The 24,475-nt window shown below is 33.6% G+C and overlaps 1 protein-coding gene across 1 annotated transcript in view; it reads left to right on the top strand.

Annotated features, from left to right (window-relative positions):
* Window positions 1-24,475, top strand: part of LOC132550420 (beta-arrestin-1-like) — a 73,936-nt gene extending 49,461 nt beyond the window's left edge. The window contains exons 6-13 of the mRNA XM_060214482.1: window positions 610-677; window positions 895-1,030; window positions 3,934-4,018; window positions 11,520-11,592; window positions 15,633-15,779; window positions 16,520-16,606; window positions 17,322-17,465; window positions 19,632-24,475. Of these exons, the coding sequence (XP_060070465.1) occupies window positions 610-677; window positions 895-1,030; window positions 3,934-4,018; window positions 11,520-11,592; window positions 15,633-15,779; window positions 16,520-16,606; window positions 17,322-17,465; window positions 19,632-19,722 (831 nt within the window). The 3' untranslated portion in view covers window positions 19,723-24,475. The remainder of the gene's footprint in view (window positions 1-609; window positions 678-894; window positions 1,031-3,933; window positions 4,019-11,519; window positions 11,593-15,632; window positions 15,780-16,519; window positions 16,607-17,321; window positions 17,466-19,631) is intronic.

Raw genomic sequence — 24,475 nt, 5'->3', positions numbered from 1 at the left:
CATGTCTGTCCATCTGACAAGAGAAGCTACTTCATGTCTTTTATGAACAAGTCTTTGTCCATCTGATGAGCTAAGCTCTTCATGTCTTGTCCATCTGATGAGCTAAGCTACTTCATGTCTTGTCCATCTGATGAGCTAAGCTCTACATGTCTTGTCCAGACAAATGAGCCTACAGAGTGTAAAGCTAGGACTAAGATCACATTGACATCACGTCATCAAGATCCAATTTTTCTAAGATTTTAATGGTCCTCAGTGATGGTTAAAGGGTCAAAGGTCTTTCCTGATTACGTTTGAAACAAAAAGGTTGTATTTTGTAAATTTATTATCACACTTGCCGTGTCTTATTTCTGATCAGGAGGTGGGTGCAAAATATCATCTTCAGTTAAATCTTATTTTTGTGGGACTCATTTTCTTGGAAGAATACAATTTCATTGACATTTGATTTTATAAAAAAAGTCCTCAAAAACTCTGCTAGTGCTGAAATATATATTCTTTCTGCATAATCATTTTGTGCACATATGGATTTGTTTATCGGTGGAAATTAAAGGAAACCCTTGATATTTAATGATTTTACAGTGCTTTGTGATATCTTATACATATATTTTGAAGCCCTGCGGTGTCGATTACGAATTGAAGACCTATGTAGCAGAGAATGCAGAAGAAAAGCCACACAAGAGGTATGTTTGTAAAGTATTTCAGGTGAATATTAAATCAACATCAATCATATTTTGTGCTCTGTTTTCCAATTTCTTTACCATTGCAGAAATTAATGACTATAAAGTAAATAAGAGTTATGTCCGTATTTTTCGTTTCACAAGTATAGAAATTAAGCATTTTTCATTCTTAGTTTTCTTATTTTGCTTTATTTAACATTCTTTGAATATTTTGTTTCAGGAATTCAGTTCGTCTAGCGATAAGGAAGCTGACATATGCTCCCGTGGAACCAGCCCCACAACCTAGCGCTGAGGCTACCAAAGACTTTATGATGAGTCCTGGTAATATCAAGCTTGAGGCCTCTCTAGACAAAGAAGTAAGTTAGTAGTAAGTCATGGTAATGTAAAGTTAGAGAGTTTACCTTGATGGAGAAGTCCTGGTAATGTAAAGTTAGAGAGTTTACCTTGATGAAGAAGTCCTGGAAATGTAAAGTTAGAGAGTTTACCTTGATGGAGAAGTAAGTCCTGGTAATGTAAAGTTAGAGAGTTTACCTTGATGGAGAAGTAAGTCCTGGTAATGTAAAGTTAGAGAGTTTACCTTGATGGAGAAGTAAGTCCTGGTAATGTAAAGTTAGAGAGTTTACCTTGATGGAGAAGTAAGTCCTGGTAATGTAAAGTTAGAGAGTTTACCTTGATGGAGAAGTAAGTCCTGGTAATGTAAAGTTAGAGAGTTTACCTTGATGGAGAAGTAAGTCCTGGTAATGTAAAGTTAGAGAGTTTACCTTGATGGAGAAGTCCTGGTAATGTAAAGTTAGAGAGTTTACCTTGATGGAGAAGTAAGTCCTGGTAATGTAAAGTTAGAGAGTTTACCTTGATGGAGAAGTAAGTCCTGGTAATGTAAAGTTAGAGAGTTTACCTTGATGAAGAAGTCCTGGTAATGTAAAGTTAGAGAGTTTACCTTGATGGAGAAGTAAGTCCTGGTAATGTAAAGTTAGAGAGTTTACCTTGATGGAGAAGTAAGTCCTGGTAATGTAAAGTTAGAGAGTTTACCTGGTAATGTAAAGTTAGAGAGTTTACCTTGATGGAGAAGTAAGTCCTGGTAATGTAAAGTTAGAGAGTTTACCTTGATGGAGAGAGTAAGTCCTGGTAATGTAAAGTTAGAGAGTTTACCTTGATGGAGAAGTAAGTCCTGGTAATGTAAAGTTAGAGAGTTTACCTTGATGGAGAAGTAAGTCCTGGTAATGTAAAGTTAGAGAGTTTACCTTGATGGAGAAGAGAGTTTACCTTGATGGAGAAGTAAGTCCTGGTAATGTAAAGTTAGAGAGTTTACCTTGATGGAGAAGTCCTGGTAATGTAAAGTTAGAGAGTTTACCTTGATGGAGAAGTCCTGGTAATGTAAAGTTAGAGAGTTTACCTTGATGGAGAAGTAAGTCCTGGTAATGTAAAGTTAGAGAGTTTACCTTGATGGAGAAGTAAGTCCTGGTAATGTAAAGTCAGAGAGTTTACCTTGATGGAGAAGTAAGTCCTGGTAATGTAAAGTTAGAGAGTTTACCTTGATGGAGAAGTAAGTCCTGGTAATGTAAAGTTAGAGAGTTTACCTTGATGGAGAAGTAAGTCCTGGTAATGTAAAGTTAGAGAGTTTACCTTGATGGAGAAGTAAGTCCTGGTAATGTAAAGTTAGAGAGTTTACCTTGATGGAGAAGTAAGTCCTGGTAATGTAAAGTTAGAGAGTTTACCTTGATGGAGAAGTCCTGGTAATGTAAAGTTAGAGAGTTTACCTTGATGGAGAAGTAAGTCCTGGTAATGTAAAGTTAGAGAGTTTACCTTGATGGAGAAGTAAGTCCTGGTAATGTAAAGTTAGAGAGTTTACCTTGATGGAGAAGTAAGTCCTGGTAATGTAAAGTTAGAGAGTTTACCTTGATGAAGAAGTAAGTCCTGGTAATGTAAAGTTAGAGAGTTTACCTTGATGGAGAAGTAAGTCCTGGTAATGTAAAGTTAGAGAGTTTACCTTGATGGAGAAGTAAGTCCTGGTAATGTAAAGTTAGAGAGTTTACCTTGATGGAGAAGTAAGTCCTGGTAATGTAAAGTTAGAGAGTTTACCTTGATGAAGAAGTCCTGGTAATGTAAAGTTAGAGAGTTTACCTTGATGGAGAAGTCCTGGTAATGTAAAGTTAGAGAGTTTACCTTGATGAAGAAGTCCTGGTAATGTAAAGTTAGAGAGTTTACCTTGATGAAGAAGTAAGTCCTGGTAATGTAAAGTTAGAGAGTTTACCTTGATGAAGAAGTAAGTCCTGGTAATGTAAAGTTAGAGAGTTTACCTTGATGGAGAAAAGTTAGAGAGTCCTGGTAATGTAAAAAGTTAGAGAGTTTACCTTGATGGAGAAGAGTTTACCTGGTAATGTAAAGTTAGAGAGTTTACCTTGATGGAGAAGTAAGTCCTGGTAATGTAAAGTTAGAGAGTTTACCTTGATGGAGAAGTAAGTCCTGGTAATGTAAAGTTAGAGAGTTTACCTTGATGTAGAAGTAAGTCCTGGTAATGTAAAGTTAGAGAGTTTACCTTGATGAAGAAGTCCTGGTAATGTAAAGTTAGAGAGTTTACCTTGATGGAGAAGTCCTGGTAATGTAAAGTTAGAGAGTTTACCTTGATGAAGAAGTCCTGGTAATGTAAAGTTAGAGAGTTTACCTTGATGAAGAAGTCCTGGTAATGTAAAGTTAGAGAGTTTACCTTGATGAGGAAGTCCTGGTAATGTAAAGTTAGAGAGTTTACCTTGATGAAGAAGTAAGTCCTGGTAATGTAAAGTTAGAGAGTTTACCTTGATGAAGAAGTCCTGGTAATGTAAAGTTAGAGAGTTTACCTTGATGAAGAAGTCCTGGTAATGTAAAGTTAGAGAGTTTACCTTGATGAAGAAGTCCCTGGTAATGTAAAGTAAAGTTTACCTTGAGAGAGTTTAGTTTACCTTGATGAAGAAGTCCTGGTAATGTAAAGTTAGAGAGTTTACCTTGATAAGAAGTCCTGGTAATGTAAAGTTAGAGAGTTTACCTTGATGGAGAAGTAAGTCCTGGTAATGTAAAGTTAGAGAGTTTACCTTGATGAAGTACTCTGTGATATGTTAGGCAGTGTCAAATTAGAGGTTCCATTTTGACAGAGAAATGCCTGGTTATTTTATATCAAGTATCATGAATATTAAGCCAAAGATTTCATTAGACAAGGAGTTGATAGAAATTTTGATGGGACTTTTGGACACTGAATTAACAATTTGACGTGAAACTTCTGTTGTAGAAATACTATCATGGTGAAAATATTGCTGTCAATGTTCTTGTGGATAACAATACCAACAAGACGGTGAAGAAAATAAAGATTTCAGGTGAGATTTTCAGGTTACAATTATGTAGGTGATCAAAATAATCAAGGTGATAGAAACTTATTTTATTAAGCTATTTAGATATTCCTACATCTGTCCATCTGTAAACAATCCTTGTTATTGCCATTTCACAGGAAGTGCCAAATGAATCTAATGCATATTTCATTTTTAGGTTCCCCTTGGCTTGGCCCCTAGTTGTGCCCCATTAATTTTTGGACTGATCAGAAAAACAAAATGGCTGGCCAGTGGCCATCTTAGCTTTTGACAGTGAAAGTTTGTTATTGATTTTTCTTGAGAAGGACTGGATGAATCTTTCTGAAACTTCATATGTACATTTTCCCATGGTTTGTAGCTGTGCATCTTTGATTATAGGACTAATGAGAATAGAAAAATGGCTGACAAGCAGCCATCTTGGATTTTCACATTGAAAGTTTGTTATACCATTTCTGGAGTAGTGGATGGATCTTTCTCAAATATCTTATGCAGGTACCAAAGTTTTGCATTTTGATTTTAGGACTGATTAGAAAAACAAAATGGCTGACCGGAAAGAGGTAGCCATCTTGGATTGCGACAAGGAAAGTTTGAAATCACTTTTTCTTAGTAGAATTTTCAAATTTCTTGTTATTTAGACCAAGAATGGAGGAAGGAATAAGATTAGAATTGAGAAGATCCAACTTGACCTAAATACTCCCAAAAGTAGAAATCATTATATCCGGTGTAACTGTACATATGTCCCCTCTTCTCTCCTGGTTTGTATCCAGATAATAACATGTGACACATTAACCAACAACTCACTCTAGGTCACTGGTTTTGATGTGTTTGGTGTGTATGGAAATGCTGAATGGAAAGTTGCAGATTGGCTGTTTGTACGTTGATTCTAACTGGCTTATTAGATCACCTAAGTCACAGGCTCCTGATCAGCTATTTTGTCTGTGGTGGTTCATCATCCATTGAAGTTTCACATTTTCAACTTTTTCTCAAGAGCTGTTAGACTGATGCAAACTAAATACATCTATCATCAATATATGACACATCATCAAAATTGCAAAATTCCATGTCCCCACCCTACAGGGACCCACAGGGCAGGGCAGAAACAGTGAATAAGCTTGGATTTTTTTTTTTTAAATCTTCTTCTCTGCTGGGAGATGACCGAAGTATGTGCTTAATATGGTTGAAATACCAAAGAGTTAATCTTGCAAATTTGCAATTTTTGTTATTTCTGAAGTGACCTTCAGCAGTGGTGCAATTTGGGTCAAAGCCAAAATACTAAATTAGTTGAAAATGCCAATTAGTGCAACTGAAAATTTTAGGAAATGATGCAAAGATTTTGTTTGCAAAGTGTTAAGGTCACATGGTCAAGGGTCATTTCAATTAAAGGTCACACAGTCAGAAGTCATTAAAAGAAGAACTGCCAATTTATCCAAAATTGTCATGTTTTTGTTTATATGAATGCATTTGAAAGTTGTAGGGAATAATGCAAAATTTAAGTTTCAAGGTCACAAGGTCAAAGGTCATCAACACTTGTAAGTAGTAAAACTCATTTTTTAGTATCTAATGTCACACAAAAACACCATGTCCTTACCCAATGCTTTCTCTGAGTGTCACATACAGGTTGTTTAGGGTCATACCTGTACCAGGTATATATTGTGATTTTAATTCTTTGTTCCTGGAATTCAGGTGACTGTTAAGGCTAGAAGATCCTGTTGTATATTAGTTCTGATTGGTTGTTTGTGGCTAAATTAGTTCTAGCTGTTTGTCACAGTTGTTGATGTCATATTTCTTATTGGTTGCTGATATAGTTCTTTGTTGGTGTCAAAGTTCTGATTGGTTGTTGGTGTCAAAGTTCTGATTGGTTGTTGGTGTAATAGTCCTTATTGACTGTCAATGTATTGGCTGTTTGTGTATCAGTTCTGATTGGCTCTTGATGTTATGAGTGTTATTTCTCTGTTTTAAATTAAATTTCTCTTTGTTAAAACTTGCATCAACTTTAAAACCTTTAAAGGACATTGATTGAGTCTTTGGATTGGGTTTAGTAATAATATAATGAATGGGATTTGATGATAGCTATATTTTGGGTTTGTCCAAAGGTCCTATTAATATGAACTGCTGGATTTTACTCAAATATGCTGCAGTCTGTGATTTGTCTTTGTAATTGATACAGTTTTAATTGCAAACTTTGTGTAGGAAAGAGTATCTCCTCTATTTAATCAAAAGTTGTCTGTTGACTAAGTGAGAGCAGGTGCTAGTGATAACTGCAGGGAAAGTGAAACTAGAATAAAAATAGAACATCTTGTGCTCCCCAAAATTAACTTAATACCATTGATGATTGTTTTGTTATGAACAGTTTTCCAGCATGCAGAGTTCAGTCTGTATGAGCAAACATTCAATGATGAAGATGTGTCGGTTATAGAGCCGAAGTGAGTTGGAGCCCCCGTATAAAACTAACCCTTGATTGTATTCTCCGAATTCCTAGCCTTTTACCCCTCTCACGAACACCCTGCTATCATTATCACACTCCCTATATTACCATTGGTACTATATTTAGACATTAGAAGTTCCAAGGTATTTGACAAAACAAGACAAGGACGAGGAACATAACCTAATAATATCTGTTTTAGCAGAGGTAACCTTTGACCTTATCAGTAAACTAGGTTCCTTAAGTAATTGATTTATCAAAGGCCAAATTATTTAATTGAAAAAAAAGCCAGATTGTTATATGAAAGTGTACATTGTGTATCTTTTGAATCTTTAAATAGATCAGTGACTTTGACAAAATATGTTGTATACTCCAAGTATCCTTCATTCTTTCTACAGACCTGGGACATTAAGATGGAGAAATGTTCAGTGATCTCAAATATCCCCTAACTATGAGACCTATGACATTTAGAAAATATCTGTAGATATCTAGTGTATACAGATTAGGCCTAAACAATAGTATAATAACTAGCACACATTCTTGGACATTTTAACATATAATCTGTACATCTCTATATAGTATTTGTAGGCCATCAGAATTTCTATATAATTCCCAGGTGTACTTGATTTTGGTGGCTTCCCTTCAGTGTTATCCTTGCCCTTGAATTACGCCCCCTGATGTAACTCTTCCCTACAAATGTAAACTGGTGCTTAAATGTATATTATGTATATATCATCTAGACTGGTGTAACCTCTATATACCTATATCTAGTCATGATTGTATGGATCTGCATGAGGTCCCTCTAAGACACTATCTATCTGATGTTGAAAAGCATGAAAAATCAGTTGTTGAGGTCACCGGTACACTGTAACCAGGATTTGGGAAGTTCAGCTTCAGTTTTCTTTTGCGAAAAAGAATTTTTGGATGAATATGCTTTTCTCACTGACAATTATATATGAAATATTGCACTACTTTGATGTCCTTTTATATGTTATCTACATCTATATATGTGTTTTATTATATTTGGATTTGTACTGATTATCAACCTAGACAAAAACACTTGGGGAATCAATTTACACACTGTGACAATAACTGGAATCAGAAATTTGTTCAGAAAATAATGTTGACCATTTTCTGCATGTAAAACTACACTGGTTTGGCAAGGCTATGTACCATGTTTGTTACAGTTTGTAAGCTTGGTTCATGAGTGTATGTAAAGTATACAGAAATCACATGATCGTCACCTGACTCCCAAGGCATCTATATATAACCATTGCTACTGTCAAGCAATGTTGTTTGTCATTCACAATGGATAAAAATACTGCTCTTCAGCTAGAAAGTCTGATCTGGTAATACCTGTTTATGTGTTATGCTCATTTCAAATAAAGTTGTAATGGAATCTGATAAAGATAAGACTTTAGTAAGGAAACTGTTGGACAAAGAATCTTCGAACTTTAGAAAGGGTACTTTGGACAAAGAGTTTTAAGACTTTAGAAATTTGAAACTGATGGACAAAAATCTTCGAACTTTAGAAAGGGTACTTTAGACAAAGAGTCTTAAGACTTTAGTAAGGAAACTATTGGACAAAGAATCTTCGAACTTTAGAAAGGGTACTGTTGGACAAAGAGACTTAAGACTTTAGTAAGGAAACTGTTGGACAAAGAATCTTTGAACTTTAGAAAGGAAACTGTTGGACAAAGAGACTTAAGACTTTAGTAAGGAAACTGTTGGACAAAGAATCTTTGAACTTTAGAAAGGGTACTTTGGACAAAGAGTCTTTAGACTTTAGTAAGGAAACTGTTGGACAAAGAATCTTCGAACTTTAGAAAGGGTACTGTTGGACAAAGAGACTTAAGACTTTAGTAAGGAAACTGTTGGACAAAGAATCTTTGAACTTTAGAAAGGAAACTGTTGGACAAAGAATCTTCGAACTTTAGAAAGGGTACTTTGGACAAAGAGACTTAAGACTTTAGTAAGGAAACTGTTGGACAAAGAATCTTTGAACTTTAGAAAGGAAACTGTTGGACAAAGAATCTTCGAACTTTAGAAAGGGTACTTTGGACAAAGAATCTTTGAACTTTAGAAAGGGTACTTTGGACAAAGAGTCTTAAGACTTTAGAAAGGGTACTTTGGACAAAGAGTCTTAAGACTTTAGAAATTTGAAACTGATGGACAAAGAGGCTTTAGACTTTAGAAAGGGAACTATTGGACAAAGAGTCTTAAGACTTTAGAAATTTGAAACTGATGGACAAAGAGGCTTTAGACTTTAGTAAGGAAACTATTGGACAAAGAATCTTCGAACTTTAGAAAGGGAACTGTTGGACAAAGAGTCTTAAGACTTTAGTAAGGAAACTGTTGGACAAAGAATCTTTGAACTTTAGAAAGGAAACTGTTGGACAAAGAATCTTCGAACTTTAGAAAGGGTACTTTGGACAAAGAATCTTTGAACTTTAGAAAGGGTACTTTGGACAAAGAGTCTTAAGACTTAAGAAAGGGTACTTTGGACAAAGAGTCTTAAGACTTTAGAAATTTGAAACTGATGGACAAAGAGGCTTTAGACATTAGAAAGGAAATTATTGGACAAAGAGTCTTAAGACTTTAGAAAGGAAACTGTTGGACAAAGAGTTTAAGACTTAAGAAAGGGTACTTTGGACAAAGAGTCTTAAGACTTTAGAAATTTGAAACTGATGGACAAAGAGGCTTTAGACTTTAGAAAGGAAATTATTGGACAAAGAGTCTTTAGACTTTAGAAAGGAAACTGTTGGACAAAGAGTCTTAAGACTTTAGAAAGGAAACTATTGGACAAAGAGTCTTAAGACTTTAGAAAGGAAACTATTGGACAAAGAGTCTCTAGACTTTAGAAAGGGAACTGTTGGACAAAGAGTCTTAAGACTTTAGAAATTTGAAACTATTGGACAAAAATCTTCGAACTTTAGAAAGGGTACTTTAGACAAAGAGTCTTAAGACTTTAGAAATTTGAAACTGATGGACAAAGAGGCTTTAGACTTTAGAAAGGGAACTGTTGGACAAAGAGTCTTAAGACTTTAGAAAGGAAACTATTGGACAGAGAGTCTTAAGACTTTAGAAAGGGAACTATTGGACAAGGAGTCTTAAGACTTTGTAAATTTTAAACTATTGGACAAAGAGGCTTTAGACTTTAGAAAGGAAATTATTGGACAAAGAGTCTTAAGACTTTAGAAAGGAAACTGTTGGACAAAGAGTCTTAAGACTTTAGAAAGGAAACTATTGGACAAAGAGTCTTAAGACTTTAGAAAGGAAACTATTGGACAAAGAGTCTCTAGACTTTAGAAAGGGAACTGTTGGACAAAGAGTCTTAAGACTTTAGAAATTTGAAACTATTGGACAAAAATCTTCGAACTTTAGAAAGGGTACTTTAGACAAAGAGTCTTAAGACTTTAGAAATTTGAAACTGATGGACAAAGAGGCTTTAGACTTTAGAAAGGGAACTGTTGGACAAAGAGTCTTAAGACTTTAGAAAGGAAACTATTGGACAGAGAGTCTTAAGACTTTAGAAAGGGAACTATTGGACAAGGAGTCTTAAGACTTTGTAAATTTTAAACTATTGGACAAAAATCTTCGAACTTTAGAAAGGGTACTTTGGACAAAGAGTCTTAAGACTTTAGAAATTTGAAACTGATGGACAAAGAGGCTTTAGACATTAGAAAGGAAATTATTGGACAAAGAGTCTTAAGACTTTAGAAAGGAAACTATTGGACAAAGAGTCTTAAGACTTTAGAAATTTGAAACTGATGGACAAAGAGGCTTTAGACATTAGAAAGGAAATTATTGGACAAAGAGTCTTAAGACTTTAGAAAGGAAACTGTTGGACAAAGAGTTTAAGACTTAAGAAAGGGTACTTTGGACAAAGAGTCTTAAGACTTTAGAAATTTGAAACGGATGGACAAAGAGGCTTTAGACTTTAGAAAGGAAATTATTGGACAAAGAGTCTTAAGACTTTAGAAAGGAAACTGTTGGACAAAGAGTCTTAAGACTTTAGAAAGGAAACTATTGGACAAAGAGTCTTAAGACTTTAGAAAGGGAACTGTTGGACAAAGAGTCTTAAGACTTTAGAAAGGAAACTATTGGACAATGAGTCTTAAGACTTTAGAAAGGGAACTATTGGACAAAGAGGCTTTAGACTTTAGAAAGGAAATTATTGGACAAAGAGTCTTAAGACTTTAGAAAGGGAACTGTTGGACAAAGAGTCTTAAGACTTTAGAAAGGGAACTATTGGACAAAGAGTCTTAAGACTTTAGAAAGGGAACTATTGGACAAAGAGTCTTAAGACTTTAGAAAGGGAACTGTTGGATAAAGAGTCTTAAGACTTTAGAATTTTGAAACTGTCAGTTGGATAATGAATCTTAAGACTTTGATAAGAAATTTTTGGATAAGAAATCAACAGACTTTACGAAGGAAAATGATAAAGGAATCTTAGGAAATCTCCTGGATAAACAAAATTGTTTTGTGGCTGAAACCAAATTAATCTGAGATAGCCAGTAACATTACAGTGAGTTAGGTATAGAGCAGTCAGACAGATGGTTCCGCCTAGTCAGACGTAATATCATAGCATTTGTTTGTCAGGTGTGAGGACTCGTATTTCACAAGGCAGTAGTGGGTGTTCTGTTGTGAATGACAATCATCTGTTTGTCAGTAAGGATTTTTTTTATTTCTTCACTTTTAATTTTGAATTGGTTTAAGCTTGTGTGAACCTGATACAGGCCAAATGACATGTTTCCTTCTGACTTATTACAGAATGATTAGGTTTCTGAATCGGAAAAAAACCTTCAAAAAAAAAAAAAAGGAAAGGAAAACAACAATTTAAAAATCTGCAAAATTTTATTTTGAAATAATTTGACATTTTAAGAATGAAAGACAAATGTTTGTCATTTTAAAAAAAAAAATGGTATATCAATTGGATCAGGACGGTAAGAAGGAGGAAATTTGTGATCACAATGTGAAGTAGTATCAATGTTTACACACGGTTACCGTGAACAGGGAACATGTCTATTTATAGCCTGGTGTTTCTCGTGATGTATATAACAATGATGGTTTCTGTTCCCTGCACAGTACGACAGTTTGCTGATATTTGTTTGTTCTCAACTGCGCAGTATAAATGCACAGTAGCAGACATGGAAAGCGAGTAAGTTATATTTTGTCTCTTTGTCTCTCAAAAACCATTAAAATAAGCTTTTGTGTTTCTTCGATGTACAACATAGCTACTTAAAACTGTATCTCTTCAATTAATAGAGTTTAACAATCATGGATCTACACAATTCTAAGTATTTTTGTATTAAAAATGTGCCACTTTTTTCTTTATATTATGTTATATTACTGAATCAATTTAACATCTTCATAGCCTCTTAATTTGATTCATTTATTTATCTTTCCATCCCCGCTGATATGAACCTGGGATTCCAGGTGACACGTATATATAAAAGTGTATGTATCACACTTACAATTATGACAGGTGATTTAAATCTGTAACCTGCGGATCGTTACATATTAATGATCAAATTGGAAACATTTGTAAATAAGAAAATGATGATAGAAATTACAATAAAAAAGAAAGCAAATAAATTAGGAAGAAAAATCAGGATTTAGAAGTAAAACAAGGCCTTTTTACCTTGTGTCAGATAATTTGCAGCTATTTATGATACTAGTTCATTACAGTACTGCTGCAGGGAATTTCTCACTCTGTCTCTAGACTGACAGTATAGTTTGTTATCTTGTCTGAGACATATATACTCTTTCACTAATGATTGCAAAATTTTGTATGCAGAATACACAAACATGAGGCCAACATGCTTGGTTTCAAGAGTTATGTCCCTTTGATAATATAATTTTTTTTTTTGTGTGTGTTCACTGATGCATAACTGAATTCTTTGCGATATACTGTCTTGTTTGCAGTTTTTATTTTCAAAGAATGTAGAACAAAGTTTCATTATGTTAAAAAAAAAAATTTTGGTATACTCTTAAGTCAAGCCCGCATAGGATGGATTATCCTGAAGACTTTTCTGGCTGTAGTTTCTGTTAAAATTGAATTTTGACAATTTTAGAAAAAAGTTAAAATTTGGTAAGAGGTTTGAAGTCAGTGAGCTAAACAACATGTTAGATAACCTTTGACCTTTGTCTTAATTATAGGTCAAAGTCTAAAATGGTGAGAGCAAGGTATTTGAAATCATTTGAATTTTTGTTTTGTCCCTTTTTGAATTTGCAGAAATAAAACATGTTAGTACCCGGTTGTTTTAATCACATAACTAGTAAATATTAACAATAGAATGTCAGGGGACCTCTATGGTAGTGAATGTGATTGAATCAATAGGTCGGATATACTTAGGAGAGGGGGGAGGGGAGGGGATGTGGATTATATAGTGTCACCAATGCACATTTGTCTATTCATGTCCTAATTGAATTAAGATTGTCATTGGTTGAATGATTAAGGTTAAAGAGTCAAAGGTCACATTTTTTTATGTTTTACAGAGGTTTTCCAACTTTAAGTTACTCTTATTAACTGTTAGAAAAAACAGTAATCAGTCATTTTTGTAGAATAAAATACACCTTGGTTATCTTACATAAATTATAATACGTAAGACATTTATATACTAGCTAAAAATACAATACAGTTATTGACCGTTTTTTGGATGAATACTCTCTGGACAAGGAAAATATCACATCAAAGGGTTTATAAATTTTTGTATTTACCTGAAAACATGTCAATGATTCTTTAATTATACTGTTTCACTAAAATCTGTGTTTCACAGGTAACTAGATTGTAATATTCACCTTTCAGATGTCAGACTGGGTGTCAGACTGTTTTTATCACCTTGCACAATGATGCCTGTTGTATCACATGTTATTTAGACCTTTGAGAAGTATTTTGACCAGTCAGGGCGTGGGAAATAATTAGGCTACTGAAGAAGAAATTTGGATTATCTGCCCTTGTTTGCGACATATTATCACTTAAAATCGATATAATTCAATTTATTTGATCAGGTCTCTAGATAGTATTCCAATGGAAAAGGAGTTTTTCCAAAGCTGATGTTTTAAAGCTTATGTTATTAAAAGAAAATCTTCTAAAAGCTCCTTTTGAATGCTTGACATTTACAGTCATAGAAATCTGAAATGTCATTGTGAATTTGTTTGACACGAAGAAGTCTCGCCCACTGTCTTAATTTCCACAAATACTTTTAAAATTTTTAAAACATTGTCAGTTTCCATAACATTATGGGAAATATGAACTTTGAAATTCTTGATGAAATAATTAGGATTGCGTAGGCAGGTCTAGATTATGATAGAGATGCATGGAATACAAAACCCACCAAATTGTTTTAAGACAGAAAGCATGAAAAGTTGACTGTCACAGAATCAAAAGATTGTGTGAATCCCGATCTTATGTGTAAACCTGTTTTCCTCTAGAAACCTAAACATCATGGCAGCCAAGCATATCATATTTTAAAACTTTTTCATTTAACATATTAAGATTTTTCTTCCCGTAATTAATTTGTCCCTTTTAAAGTCAGAATGCTAGTTAAAATAATAGGCTATTTATTTATTTATTGAAATTATGTATTTATTTATTGAAATTATGTATTTATTTATTTAAATTATGTATTTATTTTCTTTTGATTCCATTATATTTATTCTAGTTGAAATACACAAGAGAAAGTGAACAATATTACAAATTCTATATACTTGCTTTTTTATTTTGTTAAGTATATTTAACTTCAAAATGAATAAGAGGTTGAGAACGGGGGCCAACTTCGCTAGTCATTTTGTGTAGTTTAGACTTTTTTCTATTAACACATTTTGATTTTTTTACAAATTTTCTTTTTTTATAGTTTGATGGTTTATATATATATATATAGATATATTACCGCTAGATATAAATGTTCTATATCCGTTTAGATTTTTTATTTAACATCTATTTGCAAATTGATACCAGATCATATTGCATGTTAAGATATTTGAAATCTCAGAATTTTTTTTTTTTTTTTTGCTTTTTTTTTGAGTGCACCTTTACTGTTTAATCATCATACAAATTTGAGTGAATCAATTGTCAAGTAAGCTGATAACATGTATGGCAGTTTTCTATATTCTCAGGCTGAATTAAAGGATAATTAGATACTTTGATATATATGTATTATAAACTCTATCAATCAGGGATTTTTCCTGTAATTCTGGTAGGCCGATTTTCCCCTGAATTTTTCCAGCACAATGTCACATGTATATTTTGATAGATTCTGTTTTTTTCCAAGAAGACAACCAAGAAAAAAAATTATTTTCTAGAAGTTGACTCATCACATGATTAAAATTGATTCTACTGTAATATTTCTTGTTTATATTGTTTACATACGTTGGCAGTAGTTCATATTTTCAGTTTAATGACAAAATATCATAGATTTTCCCCATATTATAGGAACATACTTATATGAAGGTAAGGTTTGTTGAGTGAATAATATATCTAAATGATCTAAAATATTACACAGGTAAAGTCTTTAATCACAGTGTCGTTCACTTAACCACAGAATAACATGTCCCTCTCTCCGTTAGTGTAGGAATAGTATACGGGAAAAAAACTTTCAAAAATTTTAATCTTTGGTTGTTCGACACCTTGTCCAAAGTACCTGGTCCATCTGTCAACATTTTCTAAAGATCGTGAACCAATAACAAGATTTTGACTAAATTTGGTCTGGAGCATCATTGGATGATGAGATCAGAATTGTGTATGAAACATGGGTCCAATAGGGGAAATAGGTGTAGATCTTCAAAAATAATTTTCCATCAGTTTGAATGAAGTACCGGGTAATTGCAATCAAATTATACATTATATTTATCATGACTGTTGATGTTTTAGCTATGTTAAATGAAAATACCCTTTTACCTTAGAAGTTTTATTATTTACACTTTGGGAAAGACTTTAAACTTTTTGCCAAATGTTTTTGATTTTTCCAATAAATTTCCTTGCATTCATGTACCATGATTAATGTATAGTGAGCCTTATTGAAATTGTATATATATACATGTACACCTAAAACGTGGAATTTGTAAGGATGTAGGAACAGGTAAGATGAAATAATGAAGGAAAATAAATTCTTTTCCTAAATGCCAAATTTCATACATTGATCTGAATATGGTTTATCAGCTACATAGATCACTGATTTTTCTTGCTTGTGTTTACAGAGAAGGCTTTCCTATCCAACCTAGTCAAACTGGTTTCTGTAAAGTTTACCACTGTACGCCCCTCCTAACCAACAACAGGGATAAACGTGGCCTCGCACTAGATGGCAAACTCAAACATGAGGACACCAACTTAGCCTCCTCCACTATGTAAGTCTTGCTCCAGATACGTGCGTATACATTTACATGTGTACTTTCATTGTCACTGTGTTTTGTCATTCACTCCTAGTTTACAGAATTGACATCGCAGACTAAGTGTTTTCAGAGTTGATATACTGTATGAATATACAATATGACAGAGGAAGGATACTGTAGATGAAAAATTCAACATATTTAAAATGTCTGTGCACTTAAGCTGCTCAACTAAAGAATAGTTAAGTGAATTTTCTCTCTGAACCGGAATTGAAAACTGACACATAGCTGACGTTATGGAGAAACAGATTACAATGTAGAGGATGCATATTCTACACACAGTAGTAACTGGTGGTTAGGTGGTGCAGTGGTAATACATTCGCCTTATACTGAGCCATTCAGGGTTCAATTCCCCGTACATGTGTGAAAAAGTAAGAGGTCATCTGCCCAACCACATAGATTTTCCACAGGTACTCCAGTTTCATCCCACAGTAATACCCCTTGCATGTATCCTTACGGGTAACAAGGGTGATTAATATAAATCAGAATAACTTGTTTTGCTATTGCTGTAAAATAAATAAAAAATTGACATAACTTCCAGTAGAAATCTCAATATGATTTCTGTAGAGGCCTAATGTTGTATCTAACAAATCAATTAATCAGTAAAGAGATTAACACGGACTATGAGGAATAATCGTGTGAGCATATTACTTAATTGCATCCTAGGCCTGTTTAAAAAATTTTTTTTTTAATTTCAGAATGGGAGATTCTAGTCAAAAAGAAAACCTTGGCATTGTTGTCTCCTACAAAGTCAAGGTCAGGTTAATTCTTGGATTTGGTTCAGGGTAAGTACACGTGTCCTTAAATATACAACACAACTGATCATAAGGTAGTTTTACTGTGAGATCTCACGAAAAACATCCAGCCAGCCTTGACTCTGAACTGTGACTGTGACCTGATATTTGACAACACCGACACCTGCTTATACTTTGTCGATATTAAGTTTACTAATTTGTAATATTGCACTATTAACACAATTGTGGTATGCCAGGATCAATCTAGGGTTATTTTACTACCAGTATTGGGTAGTCTCCACTAGCAGCCAAAATTCCCTTCTTACAAAACGTTCTGCTTGAATCTTAAAATATATTTTACACGAATTATCACTTTTCTCTTTGAATTTCCCTTATTTCAACAGAAATTACTTTCTGATCTATTAGTTCATTGTTTTTGAGTAGAACTTCATGGAATTTTGTATATTTTCTGGTTGAAAAATATCTTATATTATTCTGAAACTGTTGAATTGTTAGACACAAAGTGCTGAAAAACTTTAAATCCTTTTCCAACTCCTCCTGTGGCCCTTTGGAATATAGGCTATTTATCCCTAGTCACAAAAAGGGTACTTTCCCCTAGACTGATACCTGATATGTCATGCTTAGATTTGTTCAAGCTGTGTTGTTACTGATATAAGAATTATACTTAAGCAGATTTGCCTATGATTTGTTGTGGAAGTGAAACACTCATGAGAATGAAATAATGACCACTCTTTGGTTGTTTTAGGGACTTGTCGGTGGAGCTGCCGTTTACCCTGACACATCCCAAACCTCCTGAGTCCCCACCCGCTTCTCGCCCAGTCAGTCTCTCTCAACAGGATGGCGGAAAGGACGCACCTGTCGACACTAATCTCATCCAACTGGACACTAAGTATGTTGACGACAAAGGGGAACAACTCTTTGTCGCTGGGTGATGAACAAGCAGAGCTTTTTCTGAGACCAGTGTATCTGGAAAGTAGGGAAGGGGAGATAACACTCACTCTTGTAGTTGTTATAAGGTCTTCACTATAGAACTGGTTTTGAAAAAAAAAGAAAAAACTCCATGTTAATCAGCTTGCTGGTACTTCATAAATTTGTTGGAAAAAAAGGACTACTACATAGATATGATAAAGAAATGCATCGTTGATATTCCAAAATTATTTTCGCCGATACCTTCGTTTCAGCAAACAGGAAGTCAATGTTGACAATGCCGAATAATGCGAACCATTAACGGTAATTTATGGTGAAATTGTCCCCCGAATGCAGCCGACCCCCATTGTTACGTACAAAGATCACCGAATGTATACACCATGTTGATCTTTGATAATATTTTTTGTTCAATTTTTTTTTCACACCAATTCATGAGCGATTCTGTTTTAAAGTATATTTATTCATTTGATTTTGTTTTTCTGAAGCATGTTCAGTGTTTCCCAATGGTACAGTACTACAACACTGAAAAAGATGTCGGCAGATGTGTTTTTTAAAGAAATCGTAGTCAATATGAGCTTTCCTTATGAATGTCTTGGTTTTATTCTTGTCAACAAGTTGGTCCCATATTATAATCATCAGCACAATATACTACGACCCATCACAGTCCGTATTGCCTTTGTAATAACGTGTCATATCCTTTGTTATATCGCAATATGAAATCTCATGGTTTTCAAATAATTGTATCAAATTCTGATAATTTGATTTTTTTTATCTTAAATTAAAGAAAATGTGATCTAATTTTTTTTTTTTTTTTTTTCTTGAAATTTAAAGAGTTTATTTTCTGGACATTTATGAATTGAACATAATTGATATTTCATAGCAGTGAAATATTATTTAAAAATGGAAGATTAAATGACGTTATAAGTTCTGGTGTTTTAACATTTGTTTGATAATGTTCATATCAAACTGTCTAATAGTTAAATAGCTGTAATAGCTCAATCAGGTAGAGTGTTGATCTATGTAGTCCGGAGAAGATCCGAGATGCGTAGTTCAATGCTCCTTCCCTGAAGTAGTTTGTATTTCTCAGGAAGCTGAGAAATGGACCAATGAGTAATCATGGGTATGTCTTTAGGCTAGACACTTTCAGTCAATTGCTCTGGATGGTATGCGATGGACCTCTTGTATGTTGTTCAGTGAGGTAGCTACCAGTTACTACAAGAAGATCCTATCTCAAAATGTCCCTAGCTGTTCTCAGGGTGATAAAGCCAACAAACATTTCAAGCTAGATCCATTGTTACAGGGTTTTTTTTCTGAATATCACCATGAAAAAAGAATAATTTATGACAGGAAAGGTTTGATTTCATTTTCCTAAATCTTAATGACACTGATCAGACCAGGAGAACACACAGAGTCTGTAAATATTTTCAGGGAATTTTAGGAATAAGTATCAAGCGGTAATAGTTTATCAAAATGCTATAAATCATAATTTAATTGGTGTGGAATATAAGTACACATAAGTCATTTCATCATCATCCTCTTTGTAAAACAATTGATATTTAGCAGTGTATTTAATGATCAGTAAACACTGTGAGAACAGAGAAATAACAAAACAGGTGATTGGGATAGCCCCTTACTCATCATTCTCTCGCTGACCACCGCCTGGTTGGTTGGTTAGTGGGTGCCCTTCTCAATGACCCTTTCTATTACTTGGCATTGTTTCATTCACAATTTTCAGCATCCTGGTAACATCACCTTTTGACTGCTGAGATTATCACTATACTGTTTCAATAGAGTGAAACAAAGGGGAGTAACTTTGACAGATCAAAATTTCTTCCTTATAAGATCTCTCACATTTGTGCGTAATTTAAATTAAAACAAAGTTCTACAAAGTTATCACATGAAATGGGCCAATCAGTAATGGAGACATAAATAATGGTATTTCCCCCTAGCAGTGCATTTTCTAAGGATGAGGGGGTCCCAACCATTGAGGTTTGCTCATTTTTACCAACTAGTTTTTAAGAAATTGTAGCAAAATTATAATCATACCCAAAACACTTCAAATAGGTCTGATTATAATATGTTGATCATCATGATAACTTTTATAATTTTGTGTTACTTTCTTTTTCAGTGGTGTACGAAGTGGTGACGATGATTTCATCTTTGAAGATTTTGCTCGTTTGCGACTGAAGGGGCATGATGGGGACGATACGGAGGCTTAGCATTACATATATGTGTTCAGTGTATCATTTCTACATGGACTGAGAAATTGAAGGAGTTATCCCCCTTGACTGCTCTTCAAAATCAAACATGAGATCTATATGAAGAAACGAAATCAGGAAAGTGATGTCAGATTTGTAAAGGTTCTTTTTTCCCTCTGTGTCAAAGTTTCACAGATACACATACAGTTTTCAAAGGTTATAAAATACATTTTTCTGCTGTTTTATGAATGTAGAATGATATATCACAGTTTTATGTGAAATGCAACACTTGCTAAAATGGAATCAGTGTTCATGAAAATGTCATCTATGAAAATGGTGAGAAAAATACGAAAAAAGAATCTGTATAAAGACGGTAAATGTGATTTTATCTATCCTAAAGTACCATGTAACGTTTTTGGTATTCTTTCCATATGTTTTGTGTATAAAGGTATTTTATGCAATGAACATGTGATCCGTTGGGGGAAAAGTCAGTTTTCTGGAATGGACACTTTTTTATGTGAAGTTTTTTTTAAAGACTGAGTGAATCCAGAATGTTGAAGAGGAACGGGGGCAGTTCTGGCTGTTGCCACCTCGTCAGTTTTGGTAGTTACTGCTAGGAAAATATTGGCTGTAAAACGGAAAATCATCATCACGGGAAGTCTTGTAATGTAAAGGAGATTGTATGTGAATGTTTGACAGAAACTAGTTATAGTTTCACAGTTATCATCAAATTTGAAGCATCTTACAGCATCTGTGGTATGGAATATTAGGCTTTACAACTAAATCTGCAATAATTATGGACTGTAATCTCCATTAACAGAATCTCGTTTCAAAAAAAAGTTTTTATATGTTATGTTTGGATAAATTAATTGATATTTTTACAAAACGATTTTCATCATATATTTATTATGATCGGTCAAATTATAACTGTCTACAGCCTGTTATTCGCTGACAGTATTTAACAGTATCAGTAAAGGGATTAAATCGGTACAAACTAACAACTAAATCTATGTTAGAAAAGTCTAGAATGATCTACAAGACATTCGTTTTTATCTTTTATCATAAGCATGATGCCTCACAATTAGATACAGTTAGATCTCATTGGATTGGTGGACTTTTTCAAAAAGAATTTTAGATTTTTTTTCAAAAATCTCAAATTAGGTTAAAAACAAATGAAAGTGGCTTTGAAATATTTTCAGGTAACATTTTGTATGCTTATAAGTCTACCATCTGGCTCACTAAATGATGGGCTATTCAAATTGTTCTGTATGGTCTATCGTCCGTCTATCTTTCAAAAAACGGATGGATTTTTCTGAAATTTCATATGAATGTTCTTCCTGGTCCAGTGTTGTGGCCATTTGGGTTGATCAGATAGAAAAATACTCAAAATCAATCTGTTAAACAAAATCGGTGATAGGTGGCCATCTTGGATTTTGATAATGAAAGTTGTTTATCACTCTTTGATGACAAATACCTGATGAATCTTTCTCGAAGCTATATGTGGTCTCTAGTTGCAGACTTTTGATTTTTGAACTGTTGAAAAAAAAAAATTATGTAACTAAGAGTATGAGTAGAGAAAAGCATAGAAAACGGTAAAATCCCACTTTTCAAAAAACAAATAAAGATCAAACAAGGGTCATAAATAATCTGTTATGAAATCATTATTTTTTATTAGGAAAATTTGATGATAATTGTGAAACTGAGACTTGTCCACAATAAGTGGTTTAGAGGGTATCGTTTCCATAGCACCACGCTTTGTATCCAATGATATAAGTGTCATTTATATGTATATGTATGTAGTGGTGATTACCAGGGTCCTCAGACAGTAGAACCAACGTAGTTATTTGTAAACAACCCATGAAACAAATCAATGTTGTATATGATGCTAAAGTGTAACTCCATGTTGTGGGCTCTCCGCTGTTACTTTACTGTGGTTGTCTCCCTTTTGTGAACTCTCAGGGCATCCAGAGATTTGTTTTAGTACATGCTAAAAGGACCAAATTCAAGCGTTCAGAAAAACTCCCGTATAGATTAAGATTGAGACATCTTAACACAGATATACTTATGTAAAATAAAGGGTTTTCTGTAGACCTCACATATATGTTCATTTTACTGTAATTATCTTATTTTAAACCCGCGGCCAAAAACATGACGTCAGACCCAAAGTCAATCGGGGGGCTTTTTACAGGACAATGAATTTATTTGTAAATCAACTGAAGATATCAGATATTACATACTACCTGGTGTGGACTTATTACTTGATAAATGGTGTATACTGTATTGGGTTCAAACAAAATGAATTGTTTTAAAATTTGATCTCTGATAAGACTTTGTAAATAAATGAACATCAAAGTGATTTTCATCTCAATCTGAAGGAATATTGTCAAAATTTTGAAGTATGTGAAAATTCCTGCATATAACAAAGGTCTCTACCTAAAGGGTAGTAACATAGAATTCAGTCTATTACTTTTTAATATAGATTAACTGCTTACCAAGTCAACTCACTCTGAAGTTAAAAGGGAGTCTAGTGCCAGGTTATGCCTTTGATTTTTTTTGGGGAAAAAACATTTTTACTGTGTTAATTCTGAGACAAACAAGTCATCTGGTACATTACTTCAACAGCCTTATTGTTTATCTATGATAGCAGATATATCTCTTTGTTCAACTAATATAAGTAAAGGTATATTTGTTTAGCTGAAACTATTGTTCTAACGAGGCAGGTGTTCAGAAGATTTGTCAATACATGTGTTCCTTTATGGTATGTTAGATATTGTTTATGATGTTACTTTTGTACAGATCGAGGAAACTAGGGTCAAATTTCTAGGTTATTGTTACTTAAAGTTCATTTATAGTAATCTGTTGTTGCTCACATATTTAATTGCATTTATGTTTGTATGAGTGCCACATGTGATAGCAAAAGCTATAGATATTACTACAAAAATGTAAAAAAGTAAGGAAAGAAAACACACGGTCATATTTACTCGTCAAAATCCAAATCTTCCGTTCTCACAGGAGGACATCTGTTTAGCCTGCTGAAAAGGTCACAACACAACGTATATATACATACCATTTTTGATATAAGATGAAAGGACACCAACGACAGAACTCAGTAGCCTGTTTCTGAGTTTTTCTTCCTAACGTCTATTCCTTTCGCCAGGTGTTGTTTCAGTGATGAACATAAGTGTTTGGATAACCTTACGTCAGTATAATTGTAAAATGACGAAGCATCTCTATCGACTTCAAAGGACGGATTTTATCCAAGTTTAAGGTGTAATTTCTACACAAGATACCAATAAGATTACATGTACTAAACCAACTAAATGTTATGATATATTCCAAGTGTGAATAGAGGATGATATTATACAAAAATAGAACCCTAACGTTTTCAAATTACACTACATCTTTTAATGTGTGTGTTTTTTATCCTTGAAAAAGAGCTTTGGCTCTCGGTTTTTTCTGACCCAAAAGGATTTGTGATTTGATTTCTGAAAATGCTCTGAATGTACTGGGTTAGATTTTTGAATTACTAAATCAGTTTCATAGAAATAGCGTTAATTGTTTACATGATAGTACAATATTTTAGTTATTTATTTTGGTTACATAGTACCGAAAGTTTAGATATGTAGGTTTAAATTTTTGATATCAGTCAAATAAATATTAGCATAATTTTCCTTGACATTACAAAGGCAGAAGTCAAAGGTATTTTCAGAAAATGATTACCTGTATAATACATCATCATATTTGTCCAATAGTATGCTGTGATGAATGGCTCTCAAATGATGTAAATTCTCTTTGTATAATGACCAAGGTAAGTAGTTTTAGGAAGGGGTCTATTTAAGTGAACTTTGTCAAAAAATCCGACCGATGACCAATACGAGATTATTGGGCTTTTTGTTGCGAGTTTTATGATAGAGAGGTACAATGGAGGATTATCTTGAAATTTTCATCAATTTTCAGCTTTAAAAATTGAAAAAAATATCAATATTTGTTATACTTGTTAGATAATTTTATATATGTGGATAGAAATTAACCTGCATACTGCTTACTAACTGAATTAAAGATCTACATGTTTATATATCCGCTGTTAAAGATTTGCCGGACTCCTATAGACTATTGTTGGTGTTATGAAACTGTTGCATTTATCAGATAATTAAGCAAAAAAGCAGTAGAGTTAACATGTGATGACTCAACTATCTTGATAATTCACACTAACCTGACCAAATTTACGAAGTGAAAAATATGCTACAAATTGCTTTGTAGTTTGTAACCTTTAAAAAAACTCTTTGGGAGATATTTAATAACTTCATCTCAATTATCCACATGTCAAATTTGATATGTTGTTACATCTTAAAGCTGTACTGATGATAGTGGCAGGCCTTCAAATTGCTGTTCGAATTTTTAGCGGAGGAGGCGGTAGTAAAAAGCAACTAGTTAAACAAGGGAGATAACACAACACGTTTTAGCAAGGGAGGTAACCCCTGACTGCAATGTGTACCCTGTTATATTTTTTCAGTGTATCAACAAACAATGGCTTGTGTGTTTCTGATATTCACTATTTATCTAATGTCCATGGTCATCATACGTCCAGTTGGCATTGTCCTCATATTTGAAGTAAACTTTCACATAGAAAAATGTGGAGTTTCTTTCAGATTTGAAAAAAATTGGAACAGGATGTACAACTGTATGTCATTGGTATCATTATAGTTTACCTACTGTGTGCATATAATATATATTTATAATCTAAATGTATTAAAACAACTGAAAATATTACTGG

Source organism: Ylistrum balloti, unplaced genomic scaffold (assembly GCF_031769215.1).
Source record: "Ylistrum balloti isolate Yb309-2 unplaced genomic scaffold, AGI_CSIRO_Ybal_v1 Utg370124, whole genome shotgun sequence".
NCBI lineage: Eukaryota > Metazoa > Mollusca > Bivalvia > Pectinida > Pectinidae > Ylistrum > Ylistrum balloti.
The sequence above is the reverse complement of the archived record's forward strand: the minus strand, read 5'-3'. Positions and strand labels throughout refer to the sequence as shown.